This window comes from Myripristis murdjan, chromosome 8 (genome assembly GCF_902150065.1).
Source record: "Myripristis murdjan chromosome 8, fMyrMur1.1, whole genome shotgun sequence".
Lineage (NCBI taxonomy): Eukaryota > Metazoa > Chordata > Actinopteri > Holocentriformes > Holocentridae > Myripristis > Myripristis murdjan.
This window is the reverse complement of record NC_043987.1, coordinates 25,548,387-25,574,523: the sequence shown is the minus strand read 5'-3', so window position 1 is coordinate 25,574,523 and position 26,137 is coordinate 25,548,387. Positions and strand designations below refer to the sequence as shown.

Sequence of the window (26,137 nt, the reverse complement as noted above, 5' to 3'; positions counted from 1 at the left end):
ATATCTCGTACAAACTGTCAGTGTAAACAAAAATAAAGGTGTCTTCAATTCCACTGATTGCACCATAAATGTGCATATAAAATAAAAAAAAGTCAGTGCATCCTACAGATCTGTGCAGAACGAGAGGAATAGGTGGAACAAACCAAAAACACCTCATCAATTAAATGATGCACCGAACAGCATTTTCATTAGTTTGTAGCAACCTGACTTCTAGGATTAATAGCAACATTGCTAAATAATAACTACATGCACACATTTATTCACAGCACATTCTTCACCAAGGTGTTTCATAGATCATGTCGGTGTGGAAGAAATAGAGTTTAGTGCCATTAAACAGCTCAATATCTAACAAAAAAAGGCGAGCAGAAACAAAATCAAAGAGGAATGCATGCTTTAGCAACTCAGGTCGGATGATGGTCAAATGTGCAGCTTCATCTAACAAAGTAAAGAAAGTATGAGCGTTATCAGTTAAGGTAGTAATTCTTCAAAAACATGCCTCATGTTTTTCTTTACAAAATATCAGTTTTGATACGAAATACTGTCATCAACACGTGTCCACTGTCACCTGCGGTGTAAATACTGAGGGTGTTTGTGTCATAAGAGCCACTTTCTCAGAGTGCAGCTAAATATTCTTCACGGTGTACCTGTGTTACTGAAACCTGGCCACACAAGTTTTCATCTAAATCGAGATTAGGATTGTCATGATACTGGAAATAAATGTTAAAAGCAACTGAAAACATGAGGTGCGGTGGATTTTATGGCACAAGACTCCTCGGTATCCCACACACCAGGGTGGGGCGAGCCCAAGCGAGACGATCTTTTCTTTGCTTCGCTCGTTGCTTGAATGAAATCCTCAGCGCCTCAGGAAGAAAGGGTGAGCCAGAGCCTTGGCAGCTGAGATGCGACTGCCTGGTCTGAATGCTAGAAATTGCTGCAAGTGAAGGAAAATTGATCCTTATGAATAAAATACACTTGGCAGAAATTACTGCTCACAATCTCAGGATTTTTTTTGTTTGTTTTTATCTGTCCATACAGTAAGGATTGAATTAATCAAAAGTGCCTGTTTTCTGCTCCTGGAACTTGAACCCTGGCATGCATGAATTATTAAATCATGATGATCAATATTTTTTGTTATGTTTTTCTTACATGTGAGAAAGTATCAAATCATGTGAGGGATTGTTTTTTTTTTTTTTTTTTTTTTTTTTACCATTTAATTTCAAGGAGGTAAAGATTTAGCCACTGCAGTGGAAACCTGCATCAGTGGTATCAATGGGAAAGTGATTCAATGCAATTTCACATAGGCCAGCAGAAAATATGTGTTTAACTAAAATTATACAATAAATAACATAAATGAACATTAAACTGTATCAACTCTGTAAATTGCAAGAATTAGTTTTATTATCAACATAAATATTATTGTTACTGGGGTAACAATTGCATAATTCGGCATACTTAGGTATATCTAATTATTCAGAAATATGTCCTGTGTATAATAAGGTATCTCTAAGTACACAGTTAGGTGAGCAATGTAATGACACAGAAAAACACTGGAAAAATTGTAGTACAGTGAAAGTGCACAGTAATAACACTGGCATGAGGCTGTGGTAAAGTTAGGTGTAAAATAAAGAAGTGATGCGCTGATGAATTTGACAATGGTTATTAATTTACAAAAATGACTGAACACACATAAAGGCCAAACAGGCGAAAAATCCCTGGTGATGCATGATGTCCAAAACAGTGGACAGGTGAATTTTCACTCACAGGAGATTTTTTTTTTTTTTTTTTTTTTTACTTTTTTTTAACTTGTCTGACTTTCTTTGGATAAAAGCAGTTAACATGATTATTCTTAAGGTCCCTTTCCTTTGGCTATTTTGAATTTATGTTGTCAAAGGTCAAAAAGATAGAAAAGTAATGATCAAATGGAACTCTTTACAGGGTATATGGACATGGTAACATAATGTATTTAGTAAAAATGGCCATTAAAATCTGTCCTCTGTGGTGGACACCATACATGAAAGGGTTCAGGTAACATATTATTTTTTGCTCGATGCATGACTGCAATTGTCCAAAGACAACGCTTCAGCATTTAATTTCTGCAGAGAGAGAGAGGAGGCGGCTCACATTCAGGAGGTCGCTCTCCTCCTGACCCAGGCTGGGCAGCAGATGGGTGCAGGGGCCTTTGGGTCCCCAGCTGGCAGAGTAGGAGATCGGGCTCTCCTTGGGCCAGTCCTCCTCACTGGGCAAACCGATCACCCTGACAACCACAAGGCAAGGAACAGCTAGACTGCACCTTTAAAGGAGCTGTTCACTCAAAATATAAAACATAAATCCACCGGCAATCCATATCTATCCAGTCAAAACAAGTATGAATTAGAGGCAGATGCATTGGAGTGAACCTCCTCACCAACAACAGCTGTTTGAGCTCCACAAAAAATAACAATTCTGCCCCATTGTATCGACAGTGCTGGGAAACAGGGAAGATTGTGGCAGATTGGAAACTTTGCCATATCACAAATAAACTGTCTAACTGGATAGACTGCATTATGGCTATGTGGATAAATATCTTTATCTTTCTTTATCTTTAACCTGCAAAAGTACAAACATAATAGCCAGGCTATTATGGATGAAATGAAATGGATGGGTGGCAGACTTCCAAAGGCACTTGGGCTCATTAGGTCTCATGGATGAGAGTCAGCCAGTTCCAGATCTATGACTGATAACTGCAGTTGGAGAGATACAAGATGCTGTCTGCATTTCTGCCATTTTCAGCCTAGTGTAAAGTTTCAGAAGTTTCCCTTAGTCAGTCAGTCAAGTTCAAGAGAGAAGTGCGTGTTTCTTCGTTATTATTGAGGTTATGTCATCGTGAAATCATTAGAATAAAATAATTAGTTTGATGCTAGACATTACACAGTTGTTTTAAGTTTTTGTTCAGATATTGAGCACGTGTTGCAGACCAAAAGCCCTGCCTGATTTTACATCTTATGCAAACAGGCAGATTGACAACACAAACACTATTATCACAGATATAATGCAATGAAAAAACACTCACTCAAAGATCTTCTGGAGCTGCTGTGCCTCTGTGTATCCCCGAAACAGCGGCCTGCAGGACAAAATAAAGTCTTCAGAGAGATTTGTGCTGCTTGATGGCGGCACGCATGGACGCACCGGCTCTGGGCTCTCTTTTAATTGAGTTGTACTTGTATAATGACAATAAAGGCTTTCTATTCTATTCTATGATGTGGCAAGGCACAAGGCATTTGCAACGTGGCTGCTTTATCTCTTGTTTGACAAGTGCACATTCTGTCATACCTCTCGGGCTTTAAAAACATTATCGAGTGGCACATGGTATGGTGAGCTGGGAGCCAGACACTGACTCAGCTACCTCAGGAGGAAGAGCTCGGCGAAGATGCAGCCGGCGCTCCACATGTCCACTGAGGACATGTACACACAGTTCAGCAGCACCTCGGGAGCTCGATACCACAGAGTCACCACCTGGAAAGAAACCGAGGGAGCAATGAGAGGAGAAAGAGGGAGAATAAGAAATAAAGACACTGTTTTTGACCTCTAAATGCCTTGGAGAATGGAAGCACAGCAGCAAACAGTTTACAGTTCGATTTCTCTGTCCATTTTTCTGTCCATTCTTTTTGTTTTCCGTGATTACGCTTTCTGTCAGTCAGATGGAGCCAAAATGTCTGCCAGTTTACAAACGGGGGACGTGCTGCTTCACTTACACCTGGAGTGAGGGCGATGTTAAAGGTATAGATGCGTGCCAGCCCGAAGTCAGCGATCTTCACTTGTCCAGAGCTGCTGATGAGGATGTTATCCGGCTTCAGGTCACGATGCACCACCATGTTGGTGTGCAGGAAGTCCAGGCCCTGCAGCAGCTGCAGCATCACATCCTGTACAGACAGGAGGCAGCATGGCAGCACTTCCTACTCTGCCTCTATGAGGGCATTCGATAGGGGTATATCATAAAATCAGCTTGCTGTCCCTGATTCTTGTGATTTTTTCATAAATATTATATTTTATATCAGAGAAATCATTCCACTGTGGTGTGAGATGCCTTCAGGGGTACAATAAAACCGATTCACCCTATCTTAAGAGGCAGCAAACCCAAGCAGAGAATTTCATTTGTATTGGTTTAAACAGCAAGTCGTAGTGTTGGGTAAGAGACTTTCCCACGCTGTCAGGAAATAAAAATCACAGAGGAAAACTTAACATTTGTGTTGGGAACAGCCAAATTGAAAGAAACTGGAATTTAAAGACACAGAATGGTATGAAAACAACGGTATGAAACTATATCTTCTGAATTCAAGGAAAACGAATCTGTCAGCTGGAGTAATTTGTGTGTGTGTGTGTGTGTGTGTGTGTGTGGATGATAAATCAGGTTTTGAGTTCACACCTTGATGATGTCACGATTCAGTCCGGAGGTGGGAACATTGGCCAGGTATGTAGAGAGGTCCTGATCGATGTATTCAAACACAAGCGTGAGGTCCATTCTCCTGCCCACTGGCATAGCAGATACATCCAACAACCTGGACAATAAGTGGATACGAGATGAGAAAATGCACGCGGCAGAACCACGCTGTGTGTCTCCTGCAGCGCCTCAACACGTGCACTCACCTCACGACGTTGGGATGGTTGAAGTACTTCGTTTTGCGCAGCAGGGCCACCTCACGGATCATGAACGCAGGGATCCCCATCTCCGAATCTCCGGGGATGTTCAACTTCTTCACCGCTAGGAGGCGCTGTCGCTCACCCAGCTCTCTGGCTTTGTACACTTTCCCGTAGGTGCCTTCGCCGACTTGTGCCAGGATCTCATAGCTCAGAGGGGCAGAGCTCACGTCCATCATTAACGCCGATGCAGGGCATCAACCTGGGCTTTCACAGGGATAAAAACTTTACCTCTGCAAAAGTGAAAGGGTTAGATATTCATAAATATACTGAGCATGACAGACAAATGGGATACATATGTATACACAGAATAAAAACCAATACATAATTAAATGTCAGATAGGCACATTTACTTTATGTGTGTATAGGTATATCTTTTATTTAATCATTTAATCTATTAATTTTATTCAATGTATGCTTATAAGTTGAATTATATGTTATAAAAATATAAATCAAGTCTGATGGTCTCTGCCACACAGTTCATCAGGGACTGCCACATGGAAATTATGCTTAAAATTATGCATTGTAAATATACATCTATATTACATAACATATTCTGTTCTATAGATCTTTCACAGATAAATTTCATTATACATACAGTATATGCAAAGGTTCAACTATATATATCTATACATATATTTTAGTATATTTTATGTTTTTATTACTCATATGGGGTATGCAAAGTTTTTTTTTCTTTTTTCTTATATGCTTTGCATTGATCCACTTTATTTATTTTATTTGTTGAGTTTAATTTTTCTAAAGATAAATATTTCTGTTAGTGTTGAGAAGCCTATCTATCTATCATGTAAGTGAGATGTTAAGCTAGCTCAGTTACTTTAACTTTTAGCTAACGTTCATCATCTGAGATTATCGATTTGACCAGCGGGGGATTATTACCACTCATCTTTTCATAAAGCAGAACTGTAATAAAGACGTTTTCCTTCACTGCTGGTAGCTAATCCCGACTTCACACACAGCGGTGAAGCTTGACTTTCAGGTTACCTCAGACTGTCCACAGCACTTGGGTCGCCATGCCGCGGCCTGCAGGGGGAAGATGCCGCATAATTGTAGCAAGCAGAAGTGAAATTATGGGAAAATCACACCCCTTCGCCTTACAACTAATCAGAAAGCTCAAAATTTGAATATTTCTTCGCCCACTCGTTTTTCACGTGGCCTGTCAGCCGCACTGTCAACACAGGCTGTGCTGCGTTCAGGTGCCGGCGGAAAAAAAAAAGAACAGCACTTACCCTGTTTGGTGCAAATAAGCGTGGAAAATGTATTAGCAAGTCTCACATTTTATGAGACCAACAGTGATGGAATACCCGTTTTAATATTTGTTGAGTATTTTTTGCTTAACTTAATGATCAATGAGCAGTTTACCCACACACAAGAGCATGCTGTGTTGTCCAAGTTGCAGAAATTTGACTCAGAGAAATGAAAGAATAGAAACTGCATCAGCAATTGGTGGTAAATATGATGCATTCAGTGTTTGGTTAATACCGGTAGATTGATTTAAACAATTACATTCTGATTCTGATACATTCTGCACATTTTTTCCGTTATGGTATAAAACAGCTTTCACTTCATGTCTAAAATAAAAGAGCAGCATCCTGCAAAGTGGGTCCACTTCATTTTTTATTTCTGACCTCAACCACTTGGGTGTGCTGAAAGTCTTCTAGCTTTCAAACTTGGAAGTATGAGTTGACAAGCAGCACTGCAATGAAGTGAGTGAAAAGTCCACACAGGGCAGGTTGGGTCAGGTGTGGAAGAAGCAGCTGCATTTTTTTTCTCCGCCCCTCGCTCTTGAAAACAACCCGTACTGCCTCACATTGTACAGCAGCTGAGGAGTTGATAAGGTAACACATGATGAATAATGTAATACAGCATGCAGCGAGGAGAGAGAGAGAGAGAGAGAGAGAGAGAGAGAGAGAGATATAATGAAAAATCCATGTAGTTCTGAAAAACAGTGGCACAGAGCACTGGATACCAATTTATTGTTTGTGCACTTGGAACAACAGAAGAAAAACCTCTGAAACTGTGTTTAAAAAAAAAAAAAAAAAAAAAAACACAAGCAAAACACACTGCATAGTTTAGGTACCGAGTGAAGTGCACAGACCGGTTTTGAGCCAAATCGCACACAACAGAACAGCGTATGAACCAGATGTAGTTACTGATCAGCAGATGAATACACATGTCAAATAGCTGCAAGTAGATTATCGTAATGTCTCACAGTGGTCATAAATAAAGCTTACAAAACAAAATCCAGTATAGCTTAGTATGGACCATTCAATTTCATTCTTCGGTTTAGCATTAGGAGCTTATTTGTTCATCAGTAGTTCAATTGTTGGTTAGTTGGATGCTGCATGAGATCCAGCAGCAAAGCCGTCCAGGGGCTGTCTTTGTGCTGTGAGCCTCCTTACACAGGGTGTGTGTGAGCTCCCCTCCTGTATTGGTTAATTATGCAATGGTGACTTAGCTGAGTGCAGTCTTCCACCGCACAGTTACTCTCCCTTTGCTTTTGCGTTCATAAGTTTTGTTTTCTTGGCCAAGGCGATGGCGTCCAGGTGCAGGTTGCGGTTGAGGATGACCGAGCCGCAGGTGAGTGCACCGGCGAGAGCCCCGGCGAAGCCACACACAAACACATCCTGGCCTGGAAAACAAACACATAAAAAAAAAAATCCACTCTGAGACTATGTGATAGATGTCAATGATCCATTTTTGGTAGTAATGGGGACTGGACTGACCTGTCAGATAGAGGTTCTTCAGTGGAGTCTGAGGTCTCACTGTGGCGTTGAGCTCAGCGCTGAACCGCTCGGTGCCGTGGTCGGCGCCGTAGATTTCACCTTTGGGAGCTCCGATGTAGTATGTATTAGTGATGGGGGTTCCACAGTCAACGTACTCAATCTACACACACAAACAAACAAACAAACACAAAGACAAACAGGCAGTATTCAGTGTTAAAATCTTGTTTTTCTTAAAACAAGTGAAAAAAATCCGCCAGTGAGATGACATAATCCACTTGTTTCAGTTTTTTTTTTTTTTTTTGGTTGGTAACATGTATAAATATGATGAGACAAGGCAGAAAAAGGTGGGTTGCCCCCCTAGGATCAAGAAAATGACACTTAATTAAAACAAACCTGTAAACACCTGTGGGGTATTTGGAAACAAGTGGGATTATCTAATCGCATTGGTGGATTTTTTCACTTAAAAAAAAAAAAGAAGATTTTAACAACAAATGAGACTAAATGACTTGGTAAAATGTAGATTTTCTGAGAGTGGCGTAGAGTGTCATGTATAAATAAATAAATAAAAACAAATAAATAAGTAAAGATGGATGTTTACCTTGTCCCTGGTAATCTTGGGGAAGACTTCCATAACCACCTCCAGCACTGAGTCGATGAACGCCTGCTTCAGCTCTTTGTAGTCAGCCCCTCTGTTAGTCACTTTGCCGTCCTTCCACTCCTCAAACCACTCGTACTTGGCAAAGCTGACCAGACTCAGGGTGGATTTGCCTGGGGAAGTGGGGAAAAAAAAAAGAGAGAGGAGTGGTTGAGTTGTCCTGCAAACTTCTCGGAAACAGCACAAATGCACTTTTCTGGAGAGATTCAGCAAATCAAATGCTTCACTCTGGTGTCTGTACCTGGTGACCGTTCTTCCCAGGTGGAGTCTTTAGCCGATGGAGAGGCTACAAACAGGAGAGGCACGTTTTTGGCTGAATCCTCCCGCTTTCCCTCCAGATATTTGACCACCCTGTTAGAGAAAACGGGTCATCTGGTGAATTTAAGTCATGTTTCGGGGAGTTTTTCCAGTTAAAAAATATTCCTAGTGTGTGTAGTTCACCCTTTTGCACAAGTCTCCATTATTTCAAGGTATAAAAAAATCCTGCTGCAACATTTTTTCTTCCCCGTTACTTTCGTACCACGACCAGAGTGGACTTTAGTGGGCGTCGATCTACCTTACCAGGCCATGTATTCGCAGGGAAAATAGGTCCTGATATTTTTCATCCACTGCCCTGTATTGCTGTGGTTAGAAGTTTGACCTTTCACACTCACAATACACTTATAGAAACTTATAATGCACATTTGGACATATAATGTGTATACAGTTGTCCCTCGCTATAACGCCACCTCGCAGTTTCGCGGATTTTTTTTAGTGCAATTTTGCATGCTTTTTTTTTTTTTTTTTTTACTGGACTTATTTTTCTACGAAGGTTTGAACTTTGAGAGTGTTTAAACAAGAGAGAAAAGTGAGAAAATGTTAATGCCTGTCTGAGAAAAGTGTATAAAGTGCGTAGTGAGGGGTTTTACAGCCTTAAAACATCTATAATAATTGTAAAAAAGCTGACTACTTCGCAGATTTCGCCTATTGCGGGTTATTTTTAGAACGTAACTAGCGATTAACGAGGGACCACTGTACAGCGGATTAAGGGAAAGCTGAGACACCTGGAAAAAGCAGCAAGCTAAACCGCAGCCTTTAGTTGGAAGACGTATGATCGGTCGTAACCAACTAGAAGAAGCAACTGAGAGGACAAAAGTCAACGTACAGCTCATCGAAATTGTTCTCCTTGAAGATCCAGTAGTTGTCTGCTTTGAGTCCCAGCTCCTCCTTGGTTCCATCAAGACCGAGGAAAATGCTCAAGCCGCCTTCGCCGTTCTTCATCATACTCAGCTGCCTCTGGATAGCTGCAGGGAGAAGACCACATTCAGATTTACAAATGGGTGACAAAAGTGAGATGAAGGCAAATTTGAATTACACCGGATGCGATGCATCATGTGGAGTCGCCGCTCTGTTCAAAACCCGCTCGCCTCCGAGGATGTCAAACTCATCCCTGCTTTGTAGATCTTGTGGCACGCAGGTAAAACATTAAACACCATAAATAGATGATGCAGTGTTAAACTGTTTACTAGCATTTGAGAGGAAGACTCCAGTGAGCCTTTCCACCCAGCATTTTGGTTGCTCTACATAAATAAAATGAACTGACAGGAAAACCAGCTGCAGGTCAAATTGCATCCAGTGTGGTGGCCTTTACATGTATCACAGGTGTTTTCTCCCCAACCCCCTGCTGAGTCCCAGATCTTCCCTGACCTGGCATGGCCTGGAGATCTTTGGGCAGCAGCTTCTGGTAGGTGTTGAAGATGCCGGCATTAGAGATGATCATAGGGGCACGCACATGGATTTCCTCCTGGCCTTTCATAACGCTCACACCTGAAACCACAAAAACAAAAGAAAATACAATAAGAAAAACAAACCCGGTGAATTATTTCTGACTGCTTTCACAGAAAACGGAGCTGATCGAACACAACTGTCCTACCCACCACAGGCTTGCTTGGAATCGTTGAACAGGATCTGTTTGACAGGCGCGCGGACTAAGACAGCACCCCCAGCCTTCTCAATGATGGGGATCATGTGGTAGGCGATTTCGCTGGCTCCGCCTTTAGGGTACCAGGCACCGTTCAGGTAGTGGGTGACCAGCAGACTGTGCATGGAGAAACTGGCATCCTTCGGCATGTTGCCTGTGGGTCACAGATCAAACGAAACATTTAAAAGTGTAAACAGCACAGCATTTGAGAGATAACGTTCAGTATAAACACATTTTCCAGGTGAACCAACAACACTGCAGCCTGGCCTACCGTAGGTGCCGAAGATGTAGGTGAAGACGGCCCTGAGGTCCTTGTTCTGCGTCAGTTCATTGACCACATCAGTCAGGCTGCGGGACGCCATTTTGAAGAAGAAAGACAGACGATTGGCCAGGCCCGTGTAGACCAGGAACTTGGCCAGGGGCACGGGGCAGAGCTTGAGCAGAGCCAGGAGCCAAATACCACGTCCTGCTTTCTGGAGAAAAAAACAAACAGACATGCAGAGGCTGGGCGCGAGGCCGGCAGAGAGGCTGGCACGTGAACAGTCAAGTCTTTTTCTTTTTCATAGTGAGCAATGTAAACTATCTGGGGAAAAAATGTCTTTGGGTGAAAATGAAAACGACTTCCATAAATGATCCCATTTGTATTCTCAAAGTAGAAATTGGTGTCTTGTATGAGAAATAAAGTGGATATATACTTATCCACTATACTTGGGTAGATACAGATGTATGGATGTTTATAGAAATACATTAACACTAGAATAAGCATATTAAATTGTCCCTTCTCAACAACAGAACTGCACTCTGGGATTCAAATTAAAAAAAATGTCCTAGTCCTAACCACAATACTAAGTGCAAAAAAATAAATAAGTACACAGTCTACAATGTATCCTCCTTTATCAGACTACACTGTTCTGGGTGCATCAACAAAACAGTGATGGAACTCTGCTTGGCTTGCATTACGTAACATTTAAAATAATACAGCTTGATCATTTCTCTGTAACCTTTGATTTAGCAACCCTTGCCCTGCACAGGAATATCAGCAGCAACAGGAATCCAGTGAGGCCTCTCTGTGCCAAAGTGCAGTTTATACCCACAGAGCACGAGGAGAGAAAGGCATTCACACATTTAATCAAGTAGAGCAAAGGCCTAGATAAGAAAACTAATGGACGCATCGTCGCTCAACATGTTACCCCCGTGAACAGATCACGTTTCTGTCTGCGACCACCGGGGATCAATATGGATCTTTGAAGGATGTTAGAGATACTGATATTTCTGTTCTGTGTCAGCTGCCCATATTTAATGCTGATATTTAACATCCTTACATTTTCATGCAAAGAAAAAGTGTTTTCCTGCAGCGTTTTATTCTCATCAGGGTGGAAAAACCTCTGTAACAGCATCATGTGACACTGTATCTCGACTCTATTAGGACTTTGAATGAAAAAATAATTCACGCATTATATTACTGAGAAATGAAATGAAAACGAGTGCACATGTACTTCACAAAAGACTTCATAGCACTACTCACTGGCAGACATCTGATATTCGGTAAAAGCCCAATATCAGCCTGATGTGCTGGCAATCCAATGCATTAGTGCAACCCTAGCTACTACACACAATTAAAGGTCTAGTTTACTCAAAATACAAAATAAGATAAGATAAAATAAGATATTTTCCAACTCAATACTAGTGCAATCTATCTATCCAAATAGTTTGTGTGCGATTTGGTGAGGTTTCCCTGTCTCACAGCAGCTCAATACAATAGATGTGAAGTTGTGAAAAAAAAAAAATCAGGTGTCTCTCAGGTCTCTACCTTCACCAGCTTCATGTACTCGTCGATGGCCTTCTCCTCTCCAGGGAAGCACTTCTTCAGCTCGTCGGGGAAGCGGTTCCTGCCGCTGTAGATGGGGTAGACGCGGCGGTTTTCGGGAGGTCCCAGCACCACCTGGTCGTAGGGATTCTCCAGAGGCTCCCACTGAAGCTGCCCGTTGGTCATCTGGTCCAGCATGCAGCGGAAGGGCTTGTGGTCCAGCAGATCACCAATGTAGTGGATTCCTGTGGGAGGAGGCCAGACGGCGTCAGGACGCAGCAGGAATTCATGCTGGCCAAGACTTATCTTTTGGGTTTTTCTTTGAATCTGCTCTAACAAGATGTTTCATGTCAAGAAGCAGCCTAAATGACAAAGGTGGCTGCAGATAGAGAAGAGTCTCTCCCCTTAGGTTTGCATTATTTGCCCAAAATAAATTCTGGTGCTGGCTATGGACACTTAACCTGCAGGAGCTGATGAATTAAAGCTTAAAGGTATAATATAAAGTCTATAAAGCTGTGATCATGAGCGTTGTGTGTTGTTTCCTGACAGCATGTTACAGGATTTTATCACTTGCTTCCACTTGGAGCAGCCCATGTGAGGAGTCGCAGCATGCAGCTTTAATCTCTGTGATAAGAGATTTTACAACACCGTGTTATGTCTGTCTACCGTCGAGGCATGGCTATGAGGAAATCACAAAGAGCGGGGTACTGAGTGAAACACAACCAGATTGAACAACGGTCGATCCAGCAGCACATGGCATTAAATAATAAGCACTAAACTGTACAATCATGCAAATCAGGCAATGATAGCACAGCAGCAGGTGCAACAAATAAAGACCAGGATAAATCACAAAAAAAAAAAAAAAATGCATTAATGTGTGATGTCGCTGCATCATGGATTTCTGTTAATGGTGCCGCTGTAACATCAGCATCTAATGTGAGGAGGACCTTTGCCTCTTTAATATCATCTGGTGAGCTGGATGTCAAGTGGCAGGTTGTGCAAGATGACAGCACTGATGCGTGCTGAAGGGCACACATGGCAGAGCTGTAAATGACATCTGATGTGATAACAGAGGATTTGGAGACAGTCTGATTAGATTATATCATCATAACCCACAAAAATACATGAGAAAAACTGTTTTTTTGTTTTTTTTAAACATCAGGGTTTACTAAGCAGAGTGATGGAAAGATGGCTTGTTCCTGTAGATAAAAGAATCTATGGATTGGAGGACTTGATTGTGGAATGCTGGCTGGTTATGTGTGTGTAATATGAGAGGGAGGCGTTTATAGGCAAGGTATTGGTGGGTATTAAATATTCCCTGGCTGTGTGAAGCTCTGTCTTTACATCGAGGTGTGTTTTAAAACTATGGTGTTTTTTCCATTTCATGAAATTTCAAACGGATAAAATACAAGGCCACCACAAGTATCTTCCCTGATATTGGGAGGATGTTTCTTAATAGTAAAGTGAGCACATAATACACAAAACATACAGTGGACCAATGCTCTTACCAACATCGAACTCAAAGCCCTTCTCAGTGAAGGTGTGACAGCAGCCGCCCGCCCGATCATGCTGCTCCAGAACCAGGACTCTCTTCCCAACCTTGGCCAGCAGCACCGCTATCCCGAGCCCGCCGATTCCACTGCCAATGACGATGGCGTCCAGCTGCTCGGGTATTTTGTTGACCAGGAAACCTGCAGGGGTGTTGACAAAATATGGTCACGACAATAGTGGATCTGAGGATGCAGCGGCTCTTATCTTCATCACTGGCCTTGTTATGGTCTGTGTCGGGCAGACTCCCTGATGGAAGGCCCATGCTGAAACATGTTTAGGGTTTTAAAGTCGTTTATCGTTCATTGAACTGTATGAAAACTTTACTTTTGAAGAATGCCTTGGACCCTCCTTTTTCATAGTGTATACTGTTAACCCCTACCCTCAGTATTTTTTTTTTTTTGTCTTTACAAACTAAAACCCCAAAGTACACTGCACAGTGCACTCTCCACTCCTTCGTTTCCCTTCACAGTTAGTGTCACAATCATTTTAGAGCAACATTACATGGCTATAAAAACTGAAGTTAGGAAAGAATCGTTTCAACAAACCCCTAAGGATCGGGTTTCCATTACAAACACAAAATTTTGCAAACGATGCAATCATTGGCATTTATATCAAGCCAGTATGAACCAAAGGACAACAAGAGAAACAAGGAAAAATCAATAAAACCTACAATATTAAGCTGATCAATATATCCATATTATACTGATATCATATTAGACAAGATATCACCTGACATTTTGGATATTATATCTTGTGATATGGCACGTGTGCTGTCTCTTCCTGGTTGTAAAGGCTGCATTACAGTAGGGGAATACACCTTTCTGAGCTTATTGCTCTGTCCTAGCTGTTCTACAACTTACCTCTACCTGCCTGGTCATCATATCCACATGATTTTTTTTTTTTTTTTTAAATAAAAAATATATTATGTTTAACAATATAGACACAACATTGAAATCGAGGAACTGACATTTGACAAGAGCAGCTTGTTCCACAGATTAAATATTAGCTTGTCCCTGGTAAGTTTAAATGTGATGTAACACCTCATGTTACTATGTCAGTACTAAAGCCTGTGCTCTTATTTTTGCTGGTTGTTCTCTTTGTGAACCTGCAGCCATGACAGTGCACACATACCTATGATCCACAACAGGCAGTGTCAAGGGGAATGGACGCACTATTTAGGATTAAATTACGCTTTAAACAGATCACTGCACACATGTTTTGTTGCATTAATATCGCTCAGTGATTTTTGTATCTTTTAAAAAAAAATCGCAGTTATGTAATTTGACCTACACAGTCCACTCACCTTGCTTGAGCACTTTATTTTTCTCCTTCTTGGAAACCAGCGGCCTCACCGGCTCGCGGGTGTCCGCATCAAACGGGTTGGGTCCAGGCGTGGAGAGCACATATTTAAACAGAAACAACACCAAGCCGACACAAATTATAGCGACGGTGATCCACATTGTTCAGGCCTCCACTAGGAAACTGACTGCCTCTTGTGCCGTGTGCGATCACTTCCGCGTGTGGCAAAGGTGTGCGTAAAATATAGCCCATACGCACGGGACGGTGACCAATCACAGGCGCCCCAGGCGGTTTTATCCAATCACCGTCAAGTTCTCTGGGCGAGTGGAAAACACAAGGGCTGCTCTGTCTTGCAGCACAAGCCAAATCAAGTGCATTGCAAAAAATACAATACAAGGGACAGATTTTTTCTTTTTTAAGTAAAAATGTGTGCGTTTCTGTGGTGGGTGGCGCCTCTGATGGATAGAAAGAGATCTACTCTCCGCGGGGATTTACGAACAATTGTGATTACAATACAAATAGACTTGTTTACTACTGTTTAAACGGTAGCATTACCAATATTTTATATAGAGAAAAACAGACCACTTTCAAAATTGCACAAGTTGCGCCATCTGAGGCCGACGAGGGGTGACTTTGTGTCATCAGAAAGCAGTTTTATTGCAGTCTAATGATTTACTTCCTTCATTTTGAAGTTTATTAAATGGATTCAGGGCCATTCAATCCTGATGGAGGGGAGAAAAAGAACACATGAAACATATCGTCCGTGTAAACATGAGACATGTTAATCCCCCTTAACAAAAACCATGCAAAGACCTCACAGCAACTTCTAGATTTTATTTTTGCTCAAAAAAAAAATTTTCACCTGCATCTTCACATTCTTTCCCTGCATCATTAACACCATGGGACCCATTTCTTTCACATCTGGTTGCAATTCCACCGACATTTTATATAAGAAACACTTTAAGTGAGGCATGTCCCCAGTCCCACCCACCCTGCACAATGTCCTGGAGCTCCTGACTGCTTTCATGCTCGATTCAAGAGGTGTCATCGGAAACCCAGTCCCTGCTGATGAATGCATTCAGCAAACTCCACCAGAGCCCCTTCAGCCTCGCCGTGACTGTCCACCTTTGTCCATACTGACTCTCCTCCCCGACTGATCTGGTCCATGTTATCAGTCTGTGTTTTGTTTTCACCAGAACCGGGCTTCTTCTGTTTGTGTGGAAAGCTGGAGAGTGGGTCGTTACAGTTAATACAGATGGGAAGAAGTATTCCAAACAGGGAATGCCAAATCCGGCACATACATCTTCAGCAAGCAGAGTGTTGAAACAACTCAACTATTAAAACAGAGGGCTTGATGGCAAACCTGCAGGTTCAAGCGTGAAACAAAAAAACAAAACAAAACAAAATATCTTGACTGAAGCCCTTGTCTTGCGTCCACTTTTGGTATCTATTACCTCATCTTTGTGAGCTTTTTTTTATTTTTAAAATATTTTTGGATCATTTTGATTTTTTTTTTCTCTAAAACTTAAGGATGACATTTAATCCATTGCAAAAAGCGCTTCCAACACGTAGGGATAAAATAAAACATTAGGATCTAGTGTGTATGTGTTAGGGGATGATTTGCTGTTATTTTTGTTATTATTTACATATTGTATGTTTTGTCAGTATGCCAACAGTGAGCATTTGGTATACAGTTATATGTGCAAACCGTCTGTGTATGTCTGTGTGTGTGCGTGTGTGTTTGGTACAATCGAGACAGCCCCAGATGTAATACAGTTGTTTGGGATGGTTAACTACAATGGCTTAAGGTCCGTGTAATGGAGGGAGGAGGAAGAGCGGGAGGAGGGACCGACTCTTCCAGCTCCCTGCCTGGCAGCGGTAGTGCAGGTCAAAGTTCAAAAGGTCAAAAAGTAAAAATGGGCGGTGGGTTTCCGTTCCTGAAGCAGGAAGTCAATCAGTCCATCAGTCAGGTGGTCAGTGCGTTGGTGTGGTCTCCTGCCCTGTTGGTGACACTAGTTTGGGGCGATAAGGGGATGTCACTGCAACACCAAGCCAACCTGAGAGACAAAAAGGGGGAGCTGTTATGAACTACAATTCCTACAGCTGATTTTTTAAAACCACTGCTCTATTATGTATTTCTCAAATATGCGATAATACTTCTTTAAAAAAAACAAACAAAAACAAGACAGGATAATAAAGGGCCATGTGGACCCTGGGTACCTTTTCTGACCCCATGCTGGGACACTTCCAATTGTACAGATAATACTGAAGATTCCCATCGCCAATGCCAAACTTAAGCTTTTCCAGGAAAGTCTTGTTTTCCATTAGATCCAGTGCATTGAAGACATCAAATCCTTTCTGCATATAGAAATGAAGAAGTAAAAATAAACTTGTTAGTTAAAAAGAAATATCCAGCAGAACCGTGACGTAAAGCTTGAGATGGCCCGACTGTTTCTGTCGTGTTGGGTCAGGTTTGGACAGGACAGAAATTTCTGATCTATGGGCTTGTTTGGGTCAGAGTTTACATATTTCAACATATTTTAACTTTAAATGGATGGTGGATATACAGATGGGTGACCAATTAAGGGAAAACCCAACTTAAAAGTGTCTTAGTAAAGTGCTGAGCCGCCTTGAGCTGCCAGAGCAGCTTCAGTGGGCCTTGGCATAGAGTCTGGAATGCAACAGAGGGGATGGAGCTGGAGATGAAACTGTATGAAAATGTCATATCACAATTATACTGACCAAAATAATAATGGTTATCAGTATTATGGCAGTATTGTTAACATGTCCTGAAAATGTTCCTAAATTACTGATACACATGACGAAATAATTTCTCCAACTTTTATATATTGGAAACCACAAGTAAAATTGGGAGCACAATGTACTTTTCGCATGAACGTTAAAAAAAAAAAAAAAAGAAAAAAAAAATCAGATAGCCAATATCTGATAAACATATGAAAGCTACATCAAATGTTTAAAATGAATGAAAATCATGTAGCTCACAATGCTATGGCCTTCACAGTCACCAGATTTCAACCCAATTCAAAACCTATGTGGTGGTGGCCCAACACAGTCTTTCCTTTAATTTGTTAGCCATCAATCCCAATGATAAATTTAAATTGTGCATCCATTTTAAAAAAGGTGGCCAGCTATGTAGACTGGGCCTGTAAAGGTTTAGGTTTACTGAGGCTCTGGAAAGTGATGGCTGCCTCTGGCTCAGGTTCAGACAGATTTTTCGCAGACTTCAGATGGATGCAACACTTTGTTCTGGTTTATGGGTCGGTCAGGCGTGGGGAAACTTTTTCTCAGGTTTAAGATATCAGGTTAAATTCAAGGTTCACACCCTTGAATCGGGCCTGATATTGTGGAAGAGATACACACCGATTTGGCCAGGATGAGGGCGTCAGACATCAGGTCCAGCAGGGGGGTGACGGTGTGCACATTGTAGAAGGAGTAGGCTGCTTTTAGACTGCGGTGCACAGGGTGGTTCATAATGGTAGAGGGCAGTGTGTAGAAACTCAGGAAATCAGTCACCTTGCCATCGTTCTGTCATGGGGAACAACACAAACAAAAACACACGTCGCCCCGTTAACCTTTAACTGCATCTGGGTGTACAATACACTGAAAGTATTCTCTTTAAGCTGAATTATTCAAAGACAACAGGATATCTGTGGGACTATTTGGTGGAATTTACCTCCACCAGGTAGGTGTCAATAATGTTCTCCTGGGGCAGCAGCCAGTGTTCCACCTCCTCCGGGTTCATGGCAGGCACTAAGTGGAACTGACTCAGATACTCCCGAAGCAGGCGATGCACCGCTGGCACGTCCTTCTTCGTCATTGGCCGCAGACCCGATGTCCTGGGAGCCTGGAGAAGAAGGGACATGGGAGGAGGATAAATGCATGCTGAAGAATGTGGTGTTTCCACAACGAGGTACAGGAATAAATTCACTAGAGATAGGTACTGTTTATCAATATCTGTACCAATATTAGTATCAATAACAGCAGCAAGTAAAACCTTTTTCGTCATGTGTCAAAGTGCTCATTATTGTTCTTTATTACCAAAAATACAGATTCACTGAACCTTATGACATATTTATTCTTGTATCATTCATAACAGACCTGCAGACCTACTGTTACAGAAATTGTCGATTTGTTCAAATAATTTTACTAGTTATTGATTTAATATTGGCGACTGTAACTACAGGCACATTAAAGAATAGAAAACTGGTCAGCTAACAATTGTTATTGTTCACCACAAATATTAAAAAGTTAACACTTGTGTTTGTTCAGAACAGTAAGTTTAATGATCTCAGACACCTGTAGTCCGGTTCATCTTGACACAAGAATAATGGGAAGCTAAGACTGTGGATTTTTGGGTTGGGGGTCAAGCTGTTGGACACAGCCTTCACTTCTCAGGTATATGTATAAAATTCTACATATTTCCACCTTCATATGCAATTGCCCTGTTGCATTTACTTTGGTCTTTTGTCTATTTTATTGAAGTGAAGTCAATCTACTGTGCCTAGAATGTCTGTTCTATACTTTAACTCAGTGATAGGAGTTAGTTGTTGGTTTCGCAGTATTTAATTTAATCATTTGTGTATCTTGTGGCACTGACACATCGTTAGTATAGATCTTATTGGTCTGGTTATTGAGTATTCACTAACCTCAGGCAAACGGTACAGTTTCATGGTGCGCTGCATGGTCATGTTCCGGCTCAGATGAGAGAACTTCACCTCAATCAGCTTGCGTGGATTCAAAGAGCGATGCCAGTACCTGCACACAAAAAAAAGAAGAATGGATTCACTTCCATTTAGTGGCCATACATATTCAGTGATAAAAATAAAAAAAAAAGACAAAAGAACAAAGACAGGGAAAGTACGTGGAGAGCTTTTCTGCCTAACCCACCTGCAAGTGCCCACAGGTTTGGGCAGCACCACCCCAGCAGTATAAACAGCCTGAAAAATGCCCTCCAGGTTGACCCGTCTGGTGATCTCTCTGATCAGAACTGGGGCGACTCGTTTGGAGCGAAGCTTCTTGTGGACGCAGAGGAAATTGATCTCGACCATTTTCTTTTCCCTAAATAGTAAGAAGAAGAGTTAGTAAACACTGTGCTTGCTTAAGCCCTGGCCTATCCTAAGCCCCAGGCTGAGGATAGGCCAGGGATTATTTATCATGTGTAAATGAATGGGATTCAAAAAGGTAAATGAATGCTTGTGTGCTTGTATGAACACACAAGCATCCATTTACCTTAGGTTGTGCGTTAGCCCTGGATTGATGATCCATACTTGTACCCTGAATCCCTGGACGTCTGTTCCACAAACACTACAACTGGCCGGTGGTCTACATTCTGTCCATCCGTGCAGATGGATGGAGGATAGAATGAATAGAAAGCCACTGCCCTTAGCCCTGATTCACACTGGTTAGAGATGGCACTGTGCTTCGGGAAAATTCTGGGGTTGGCTCCAAAAAGTTCATGCTAACCTTGCTCTGGAGCAAGATGAGCTGGCCCACGGCTAAGGTTGGTGCTAGCTCACTTTAGAAAGTTTATGTTTGAACACTTGCTTAACCCAGGCCCAAGGGGTTCCTTAGCCCAGGGCCGTATACAGTGTGAACGGCCGCATGAACATGGGGTGTGAACATGCCCAATATTATTCTTAGCCCAACGACGGCAAATAAAAAAATATTTTCATATGTTACTGTACTGAGTAATATTTAGATCTGTTCTGTATCATGTCACATTTTAAATTTCAGTTTAGTATTCTAATGTGTACAGCGCTAAATCACATTTTTCAGATCTACATTTATGACAAATACATACATTACACTGTGTTCTTATTAAATCTTGTAATAGTGTGAAATGTAAGGTCTCATAGAGAAGTGTTTCCTGCATAAGGTCTTTTCAGTTGGTACCACTGTTTTCAGTACACTGTGTGTGTAATGTGGAAATGAGTTGCTAATGCTTAGTAAAAAGGTTTGTTAACATGCTATTTCATGTATAGATCAGAAATTCTGCACATTACAAGAATCCCATGTAGAGGAAGCCACACGAAATACTTTTCCTCCTTTCAAAGAAAAAAAAATGTCCCCCTCAATTTCAGTCCATGCAGGCATTTTGATCCTCTTAAAATTCATTGCTGTGTTCACTTACATGTCATAGATGCGAATGGTGGCGGGAATGGCACTGATGAAGCCCACCAGCTTCTGGTTCGAGTTGACCCTCACCCCACAATGCCACTGGGGCAACCAGCCAGGGGGGCGCAGAGCCCTGAGAGACACAAAGATACAGCCATCAGCTATATTACAATTCAAAAAAAAAAAAAAAAAAAAAAAAAAAGATTCTGATTCTGATTCTGATCTGAAACAAGGAAAATTCATCCCTGGGCTTTATTTATACATTTAAAACAAACAAACAAAAAAAAAACAACAAAAAAAAAAACATGCATTAATTAAGCATTTAGTCCAAAAAAAAGGGCACACAATCCCTTTCACAGACAAAATTGCCATTTTAAATAATGCACGGTAAAAATGCAGTATTGGTGCCTGGCACTCATTTGGAAAAATATAGAGTATAGTTTAAAGGAAATACCAGAGCAGGAACTCGGGGGAGTAGTCAAATCGGAACATGTTGTCGTCATCCTCTACGTAGTTCTCGTTGAGAAGGGTGTAAAGCTCCTTGAGCTGATTTTAGGAGAATAAGAGAGAGATGCACAGAATTTGGGAGAAAGTCAAGACTGTATGTTAAGATGGGTGACACACTGTGGAAAAAACAATTTCTGGGTCAAAGAAAATGACAAAATGTGCGATCTGACATGTCTAACAGGGATAATTTAATTCAACTGATTAAACCAATTAATTCAACAGAATCTCTCTCTGGTCTATTTTTACATCAGCAAAACACATACACGGGTTGATAATCCTGAGCAAAACTGCCACAAAGCCGACAAAAATGGCAAGTAATGTAAACTAATTACTGGTATGAATGTAGTTTGTGACCACTGGTGTTGCTACAGCGCACACTAGTAAAACCAGAATCCTGTATTATTTACATAACATGTTTTTCTAGCGTGACATGAGGGTGATGTACTACACACTACAATGTAAAAGAAATGCCTGCTCTAAAAACATTCCAACATGACGCTTTGTAAATGTCTTTTTCGAGGTACGAAAGGCTTCATCATACTTATTAAGCCCCCAAGTTACAAAGGATGTATTCTGTTGAGAAATTTTGAATGTAAGCAAAACCATTTGTGTTGACTAGAAAAACTAGTTGGGTTACAAATGTAACAGACTAAAGCATCAACCTCCTTTATGTGGCTGGTTATCGCTCTTTAACTGCCACTGATATTATGGTAAATGGTCACAGGCACCAGCACAAGGTGAACAAATAACTCGATACTTCAGTCGTTTTCTGTGGCAGTAGTGGCATTAAAATTATACAACATGCGGCTTTGAAACAAGACATTAAAGCTTCAGAACCTAGCTGCGTCTGCTTTACCCCCAGGCCATCACTCCCCTTTTCAGAGCACCAAAATATCTTACTTATATAAAATCCTAACAGATAAGACACTGTCAATTCAAGGCCAATGGAAAATTAATTTTGCTCAAACTTATTCTTGAGCTTGGATGTTTACCAACAGTTGGTTTAACAAATTTAATTACAGACTGGCATTCTTAGTATCAAGAGCTCTGTGAAGCAGTTTCAGAGGGAAAACAACAAAACAAAGTCCCAATATCCAACGTTTGTTTTTTCTGTGCTGGAGCTACACCTTTGTTTGCTTTTGGATTGCAGACTTCAGAATAGAGCCCGACCGATACTGGATTTTGGAGAGCGATACAGATATGGATATTAGGAAGTAAAAAATGCGTATATCAACATATCAGCTGATATATTTACATAAAACACACGTTTTTTGCATTGATTCCTCGATTATCAAACTTTTATGACAAAGATATGTAAGGGAGACAGGATGTTTGGAGTTAAACAATAAACTACTTTATCATCCAAAATGACATCTGTGCTCTGATGTCAAATATTCTTCACTGGGAATTTAAACAAATAGAAAAAAAATGTCATAGTTCATACTTTTCATATCTACTTCAGAAGAACACTTCACACGTGATTTCATGAGACAGGTGCGCAGGAGATGGACTAGTGAAACTGTCTTAACTTGGAATGAGATATTTATTTGTGATGTTTTAGTACAAGACCTTCATTAGTAAAAAATGGACTGCAGATTTGGCCTGCAAATCAGGTTTGATGTAATCAGCTTCTGAGTTCCATACATTCTAACAAAACCTGTTTGCTGTGTTATCACCAATCATCCCAACATGATCGAGAAACATTTCTAACGAGAGGACAACACAGTCATAATGCCTAGCCTTTTACCCAAAGCCAAGTTCAACATTAAGTGTTTCTAAGCTCCAGAAAAAAAATGTATTGATTTTTTTTTTCCATTTTCAAAAATGCATGTGCATGTTTGTGTTTCTGTACAACTCCTTACCACAGTGGGGTTCCCCAGGTCGAGGGCATCCCAGCTGAAGCCCTGTGGAAGGCTGTATGGCTCTTCTCGAATGTTGTCTTTGTCAGGTTCAATGGAGCCATGTGATGTCACCATCTCCCCTGAACGAAGGTTAAAAATATATATATATATATATATACAGATTTATCTGATGTGAAACACCTGGGATACAGAATACAGACTCAAGAGTAGATGTACAAGTTTGTGAGGAGAAAATAAAACAAGCCAAGTGTGAAATGTTGATGAAATTCTCTCTTCTCCTTGGAAAGTGGATTTACTTTTGAAGCCCTGTCTCAGTTCATACCTAGCTTGGGCACAGGCTGTGTGTCCCAGAACTGGTAACTCCTCCGACTTGCCTCTTCCATGGTTTTGGCAGGGCCTTGGCCTACAGAGAACAGTTCAATGGCCTTCTGGATCTCCTGCAGCTTATCAGCTGGCAATGAGTTCACCTGTTCAGAGGGTAAAGAGGGAATCATCTGTTAAATCTATTCTCTTTCCAGAGTTCACTCACAAAAGTAAAAGAATGAGTAGTCAATATACACATTTCTAGCAACTTCCCTAAGAGAAACAGAAAACGACAAACCAAAAGTAAAACCATCAAATTCATTTTTAATTACATTTGTGCTGCCCCCTCAAGACATACCTTGGCAAGGGGGTCCTGTACAGCTTCTGTGGCACCTGACTTCTTCTTCTTTTTCTGCTTCTTCTTCTTCTTCTTGGCCCCAGTGTCATCCCCAAGACCCTTGTCGCTGAAGCAGGACAGAAGCAGAAGCCCTCCATATTAGATAGCTGTCCCAGAGGAAATCCAGTTAGTAGTCAAAATGCATTTAAGCCTCTGTCTGGGATGCACTTTCACACAGAGAAAAACCAGGATAATCAAGTTCAAAAGGGCAGGCAGGGCAGATGAGCAACTAAGAGCAACATATGGGCTGTATCCATCACAAGCACAACAAGGCAGAGGATGGTGAGGGATATCTCTCAGAAGTAGTCCTGTAACCCCCATCCCACTGCCTGTCAGTCACAAAACCCTTTTCCTGATCAGTAGGAACTAGATGACCGCCCCTCCCCAATACACACACACACACACACACACACACACACACCCATGTATCCCATCTTATGGCCTGAGAGAGACCGCATACTTACAGAGGATAATCTCATTAGTGTCCAAGAGGGAGAGAGGCCAAGCACTGGCCTGTTTTTGTAACACCAGGACAGATGGTGAATCACATGACCCCCGGGGAAGAGTGCATCCTATGTGTGCGTATACGTGTGTGTATGTACGTATGTATGTATGTATATATGTGTGTATGTACAAGGGGTCAGTGAGTGACTGCAACAATGGACAACAAAACATACAATGGCTTGTTCCACAGGCTTCCATGTCAACAGAGAAGTCCTGTTATCATCTAGAACCACTCTTTGTTTCCCTGTATGTGTGTGTCCGTGTGTGTGTGTGTATGTGTGTGTTAGGTGCAAGGAAACCTCACATATGTTGCTTCAAATGAGCCATCAGTGAAGCTCGCGTTTGCTTTATTAAATATTGACTCATGGGCCTCGTTAATCGCATGCTCCCCCTACAGCAACAAACTTCACTGCATTTTCTCCTCAATGCACAAGCCCTTTTAATTGACACGCCTTGATAACTGCAAGCGTTATGTTCGTCTAATGTATATAACTTGTCATTTATAGGCAGCGACAGGGGAGCCAGTGCAAAGCAAAAGGCGATTTCTATCGAAGTAAGAGCTAATCAGAGCTGCGTTGCTTTAAGATTAGCCATTTTGCGCACCACGTTTGTGTATCAGCTGACTGTTTACTTTACGAACAACGTGGATTTTTTTTTTTTTTTTTTTTTTTTTTTTTTTTTGCTGCTTTCTCTTTCAGTGCGACCAGCGCCTTGAACCAAGACCCACTCACACACAATGGGGGTTTGACAGCTAGCTAGCAAGCTAACTCGCTAAATGTCAGTTGGGGGGTGCCATGAACGGCATTTCTTACGTGTAGTGGCTAACAACGGCTGATATGTCAAAATGTCAGCGTAAACATCACCTACACTTTCTCAGCTGACTGCAGAGGCGCCTGTAAATCGCATGCTTTGCGAAAAGGCCGGGTTTAAAGACCACTTTTGTATTCTTCTAGCCATCCCTTCATTCCCCTACGCCTTGCGATCAAAAGCAAGGCAAAGGGAAACCAACGCTAAAGCCCGCCCACATCAGGAAAAGAACGCCGCGCTCAGCCAATCGCGTCACACAAGACACAAGCACAAGACGCCCCCAGCCAATAGGACGCGAGCAAGTGGGCGGGACACGTTCCATCGGGATTGCCGATTTTGACTTAAGCTAGCTCGCCGAGGCTTAGCTTGCGCTCGCTTTACAAAAAAAAAAAAAGTACGGAAGAGCGTGACAAGTTTCACGCCGCGTTAGGAGCAACGTCCGCGCCCTTACCCGTCGTCAAAGTGGTGCTCTTCATTTTCACAGTCGCTGCAATGCCCGTGGTCTTCTACATCTTCTTTCTCCGGCATCGGTGCTGTCTCATTCTCATCCGCCATCTTCAACCAGGAAGTGAGACGCTACCGCGTGCCCCCCGATGCCTTTAAAGATGCGTGCATGCTATTGGCTCGCGGCGGTGATGAAAATGTCTTCACTGTTTTCATTATGGAACTTTTTGGCACATAATAACCTGGCACAAGAACACGAGCACTGAAATAAATACCAATACACCGTGTTCGCTCATGTTGAATTCTGGATCCTGAAATTCCCAGATTACAGTTTGGGATTTACTCACTCTCTCTCTCTCTCTCTCTCTCTCTCTCTCTCTCTCTCTCTCTCTCTCTCTCTCCCCCTCTCTTTTCTTCTGTCTCTCTTTCACGCACAGACCATGTGATCTCGCCATTTCGCCTGTGGGTAAAATAAAACAGTGAAGTAT

General features: G+C 41.7%; 3 protein-coding genes across 4 annotated transcripts; all 3 read right to left on the bottom strand.

Annotated features, from left to right (window-relative positions):
• On the bottom strand, positions 1–5,940 carry cdk21 (cyclin-dependent kinase 21). 2 transcript variants are annotated; one of them, XM_030057020.1, is made up of 9 exons: positions 5,922–5,940; positions 5,677–5,715; positions 4,624–4,907; positions 4,403–4,535; positions 3,732–3,899; positions 3,383–3,492; positions 3,050–3,100; positions 2,122–2,254; positions 1–931 (listed from the first exon to the last, which is right to left on the bottom strand). In XM_030057020.1, exons 3-9 carry the CDS (start codon positions 4,851–4,853, stop codon positions 854–856), a joined length of 903 nt encoding a protein of 300 aa, XP_029912880.1. In that variant the 5' UTR covers positions 4,854–4,907; positions 5,677–5,715; positions 5,922–5,940; the 3' UTR covers positions 1–853. The 2 variants fall into 2 exon arrangements, with proteins under 2 accessions (XP_029912880.1, XP_029912881.1); XM_030057021.1 differs by lacking the exon at positions 5,922–5,940 and having other exon boundaries at positions 5,677–5,769.
• A 351-nt stretch (positions 5,941–6,291) lies between these two features.
• Positions 6,292–14,851, bottom strand: retsat.2 (retinol saturase, tandem duplicate 2). The gene is made up of 11 exons (XM_030056989.1): positions 14,695–14,851; positions 13,349–13,531; positions 11,844–12,085; positions 10,305–10,506; positions 9,990–10,187; positions 9,760–9,879; positions 9,218–9,356; positions 8,315–8,424; positions 8,017–8,186; positions 7,419–7,578; positions 6,292–7,324 (listed from the first exon to the last, which is right to left on the bottom strand). The coding sequence occupies exons 1-11, from the start codon at positions 14,849–14,851 to the stop codon at positions 7,176–7,178; spliced, it is 1,830 nt and encodes a 609-aa protein (XP_029912849.1). The 3' UTR covers positions 6,292–7,175.
• Positions 14,852–15,504: 653 nt separating this feature from the next.
• nmt1a (N-myristoyltransferase 1a) lies at positions 15,505–25,807 on the bottom strand. Its single transcript, XM_030057007.1, has 12 exons — positions 25,657–25,807; positions 23,856–23,961; positions 23,517–23,661; positions 23,195–23,313; positions 21,280–21,371; positions 20,842–20,958; positions 19,599–19,769; positions 19,358–19,466; positions 18,385–18,555; positions 18,072–18,236; positions 16,911–17,048; positions 15,505–16,747 (listed from the first exon to the last, which is right to left on the bottom strand). The coding sequence occupies exons 1-12, from the start codon at positions 25,758–25,760 to the stop codon at positions 16,727–16,729; spliced, it is 1,458 nt and encodes a 485-aa protein (XP_029912867.1). The 5' UTR covers positions 25,761–25,807; the 3' UTR covers positions 15,505–16,726.
• Between the last annotated feature and the right edge of the window lie 330 nt (positions 25,808–26,137).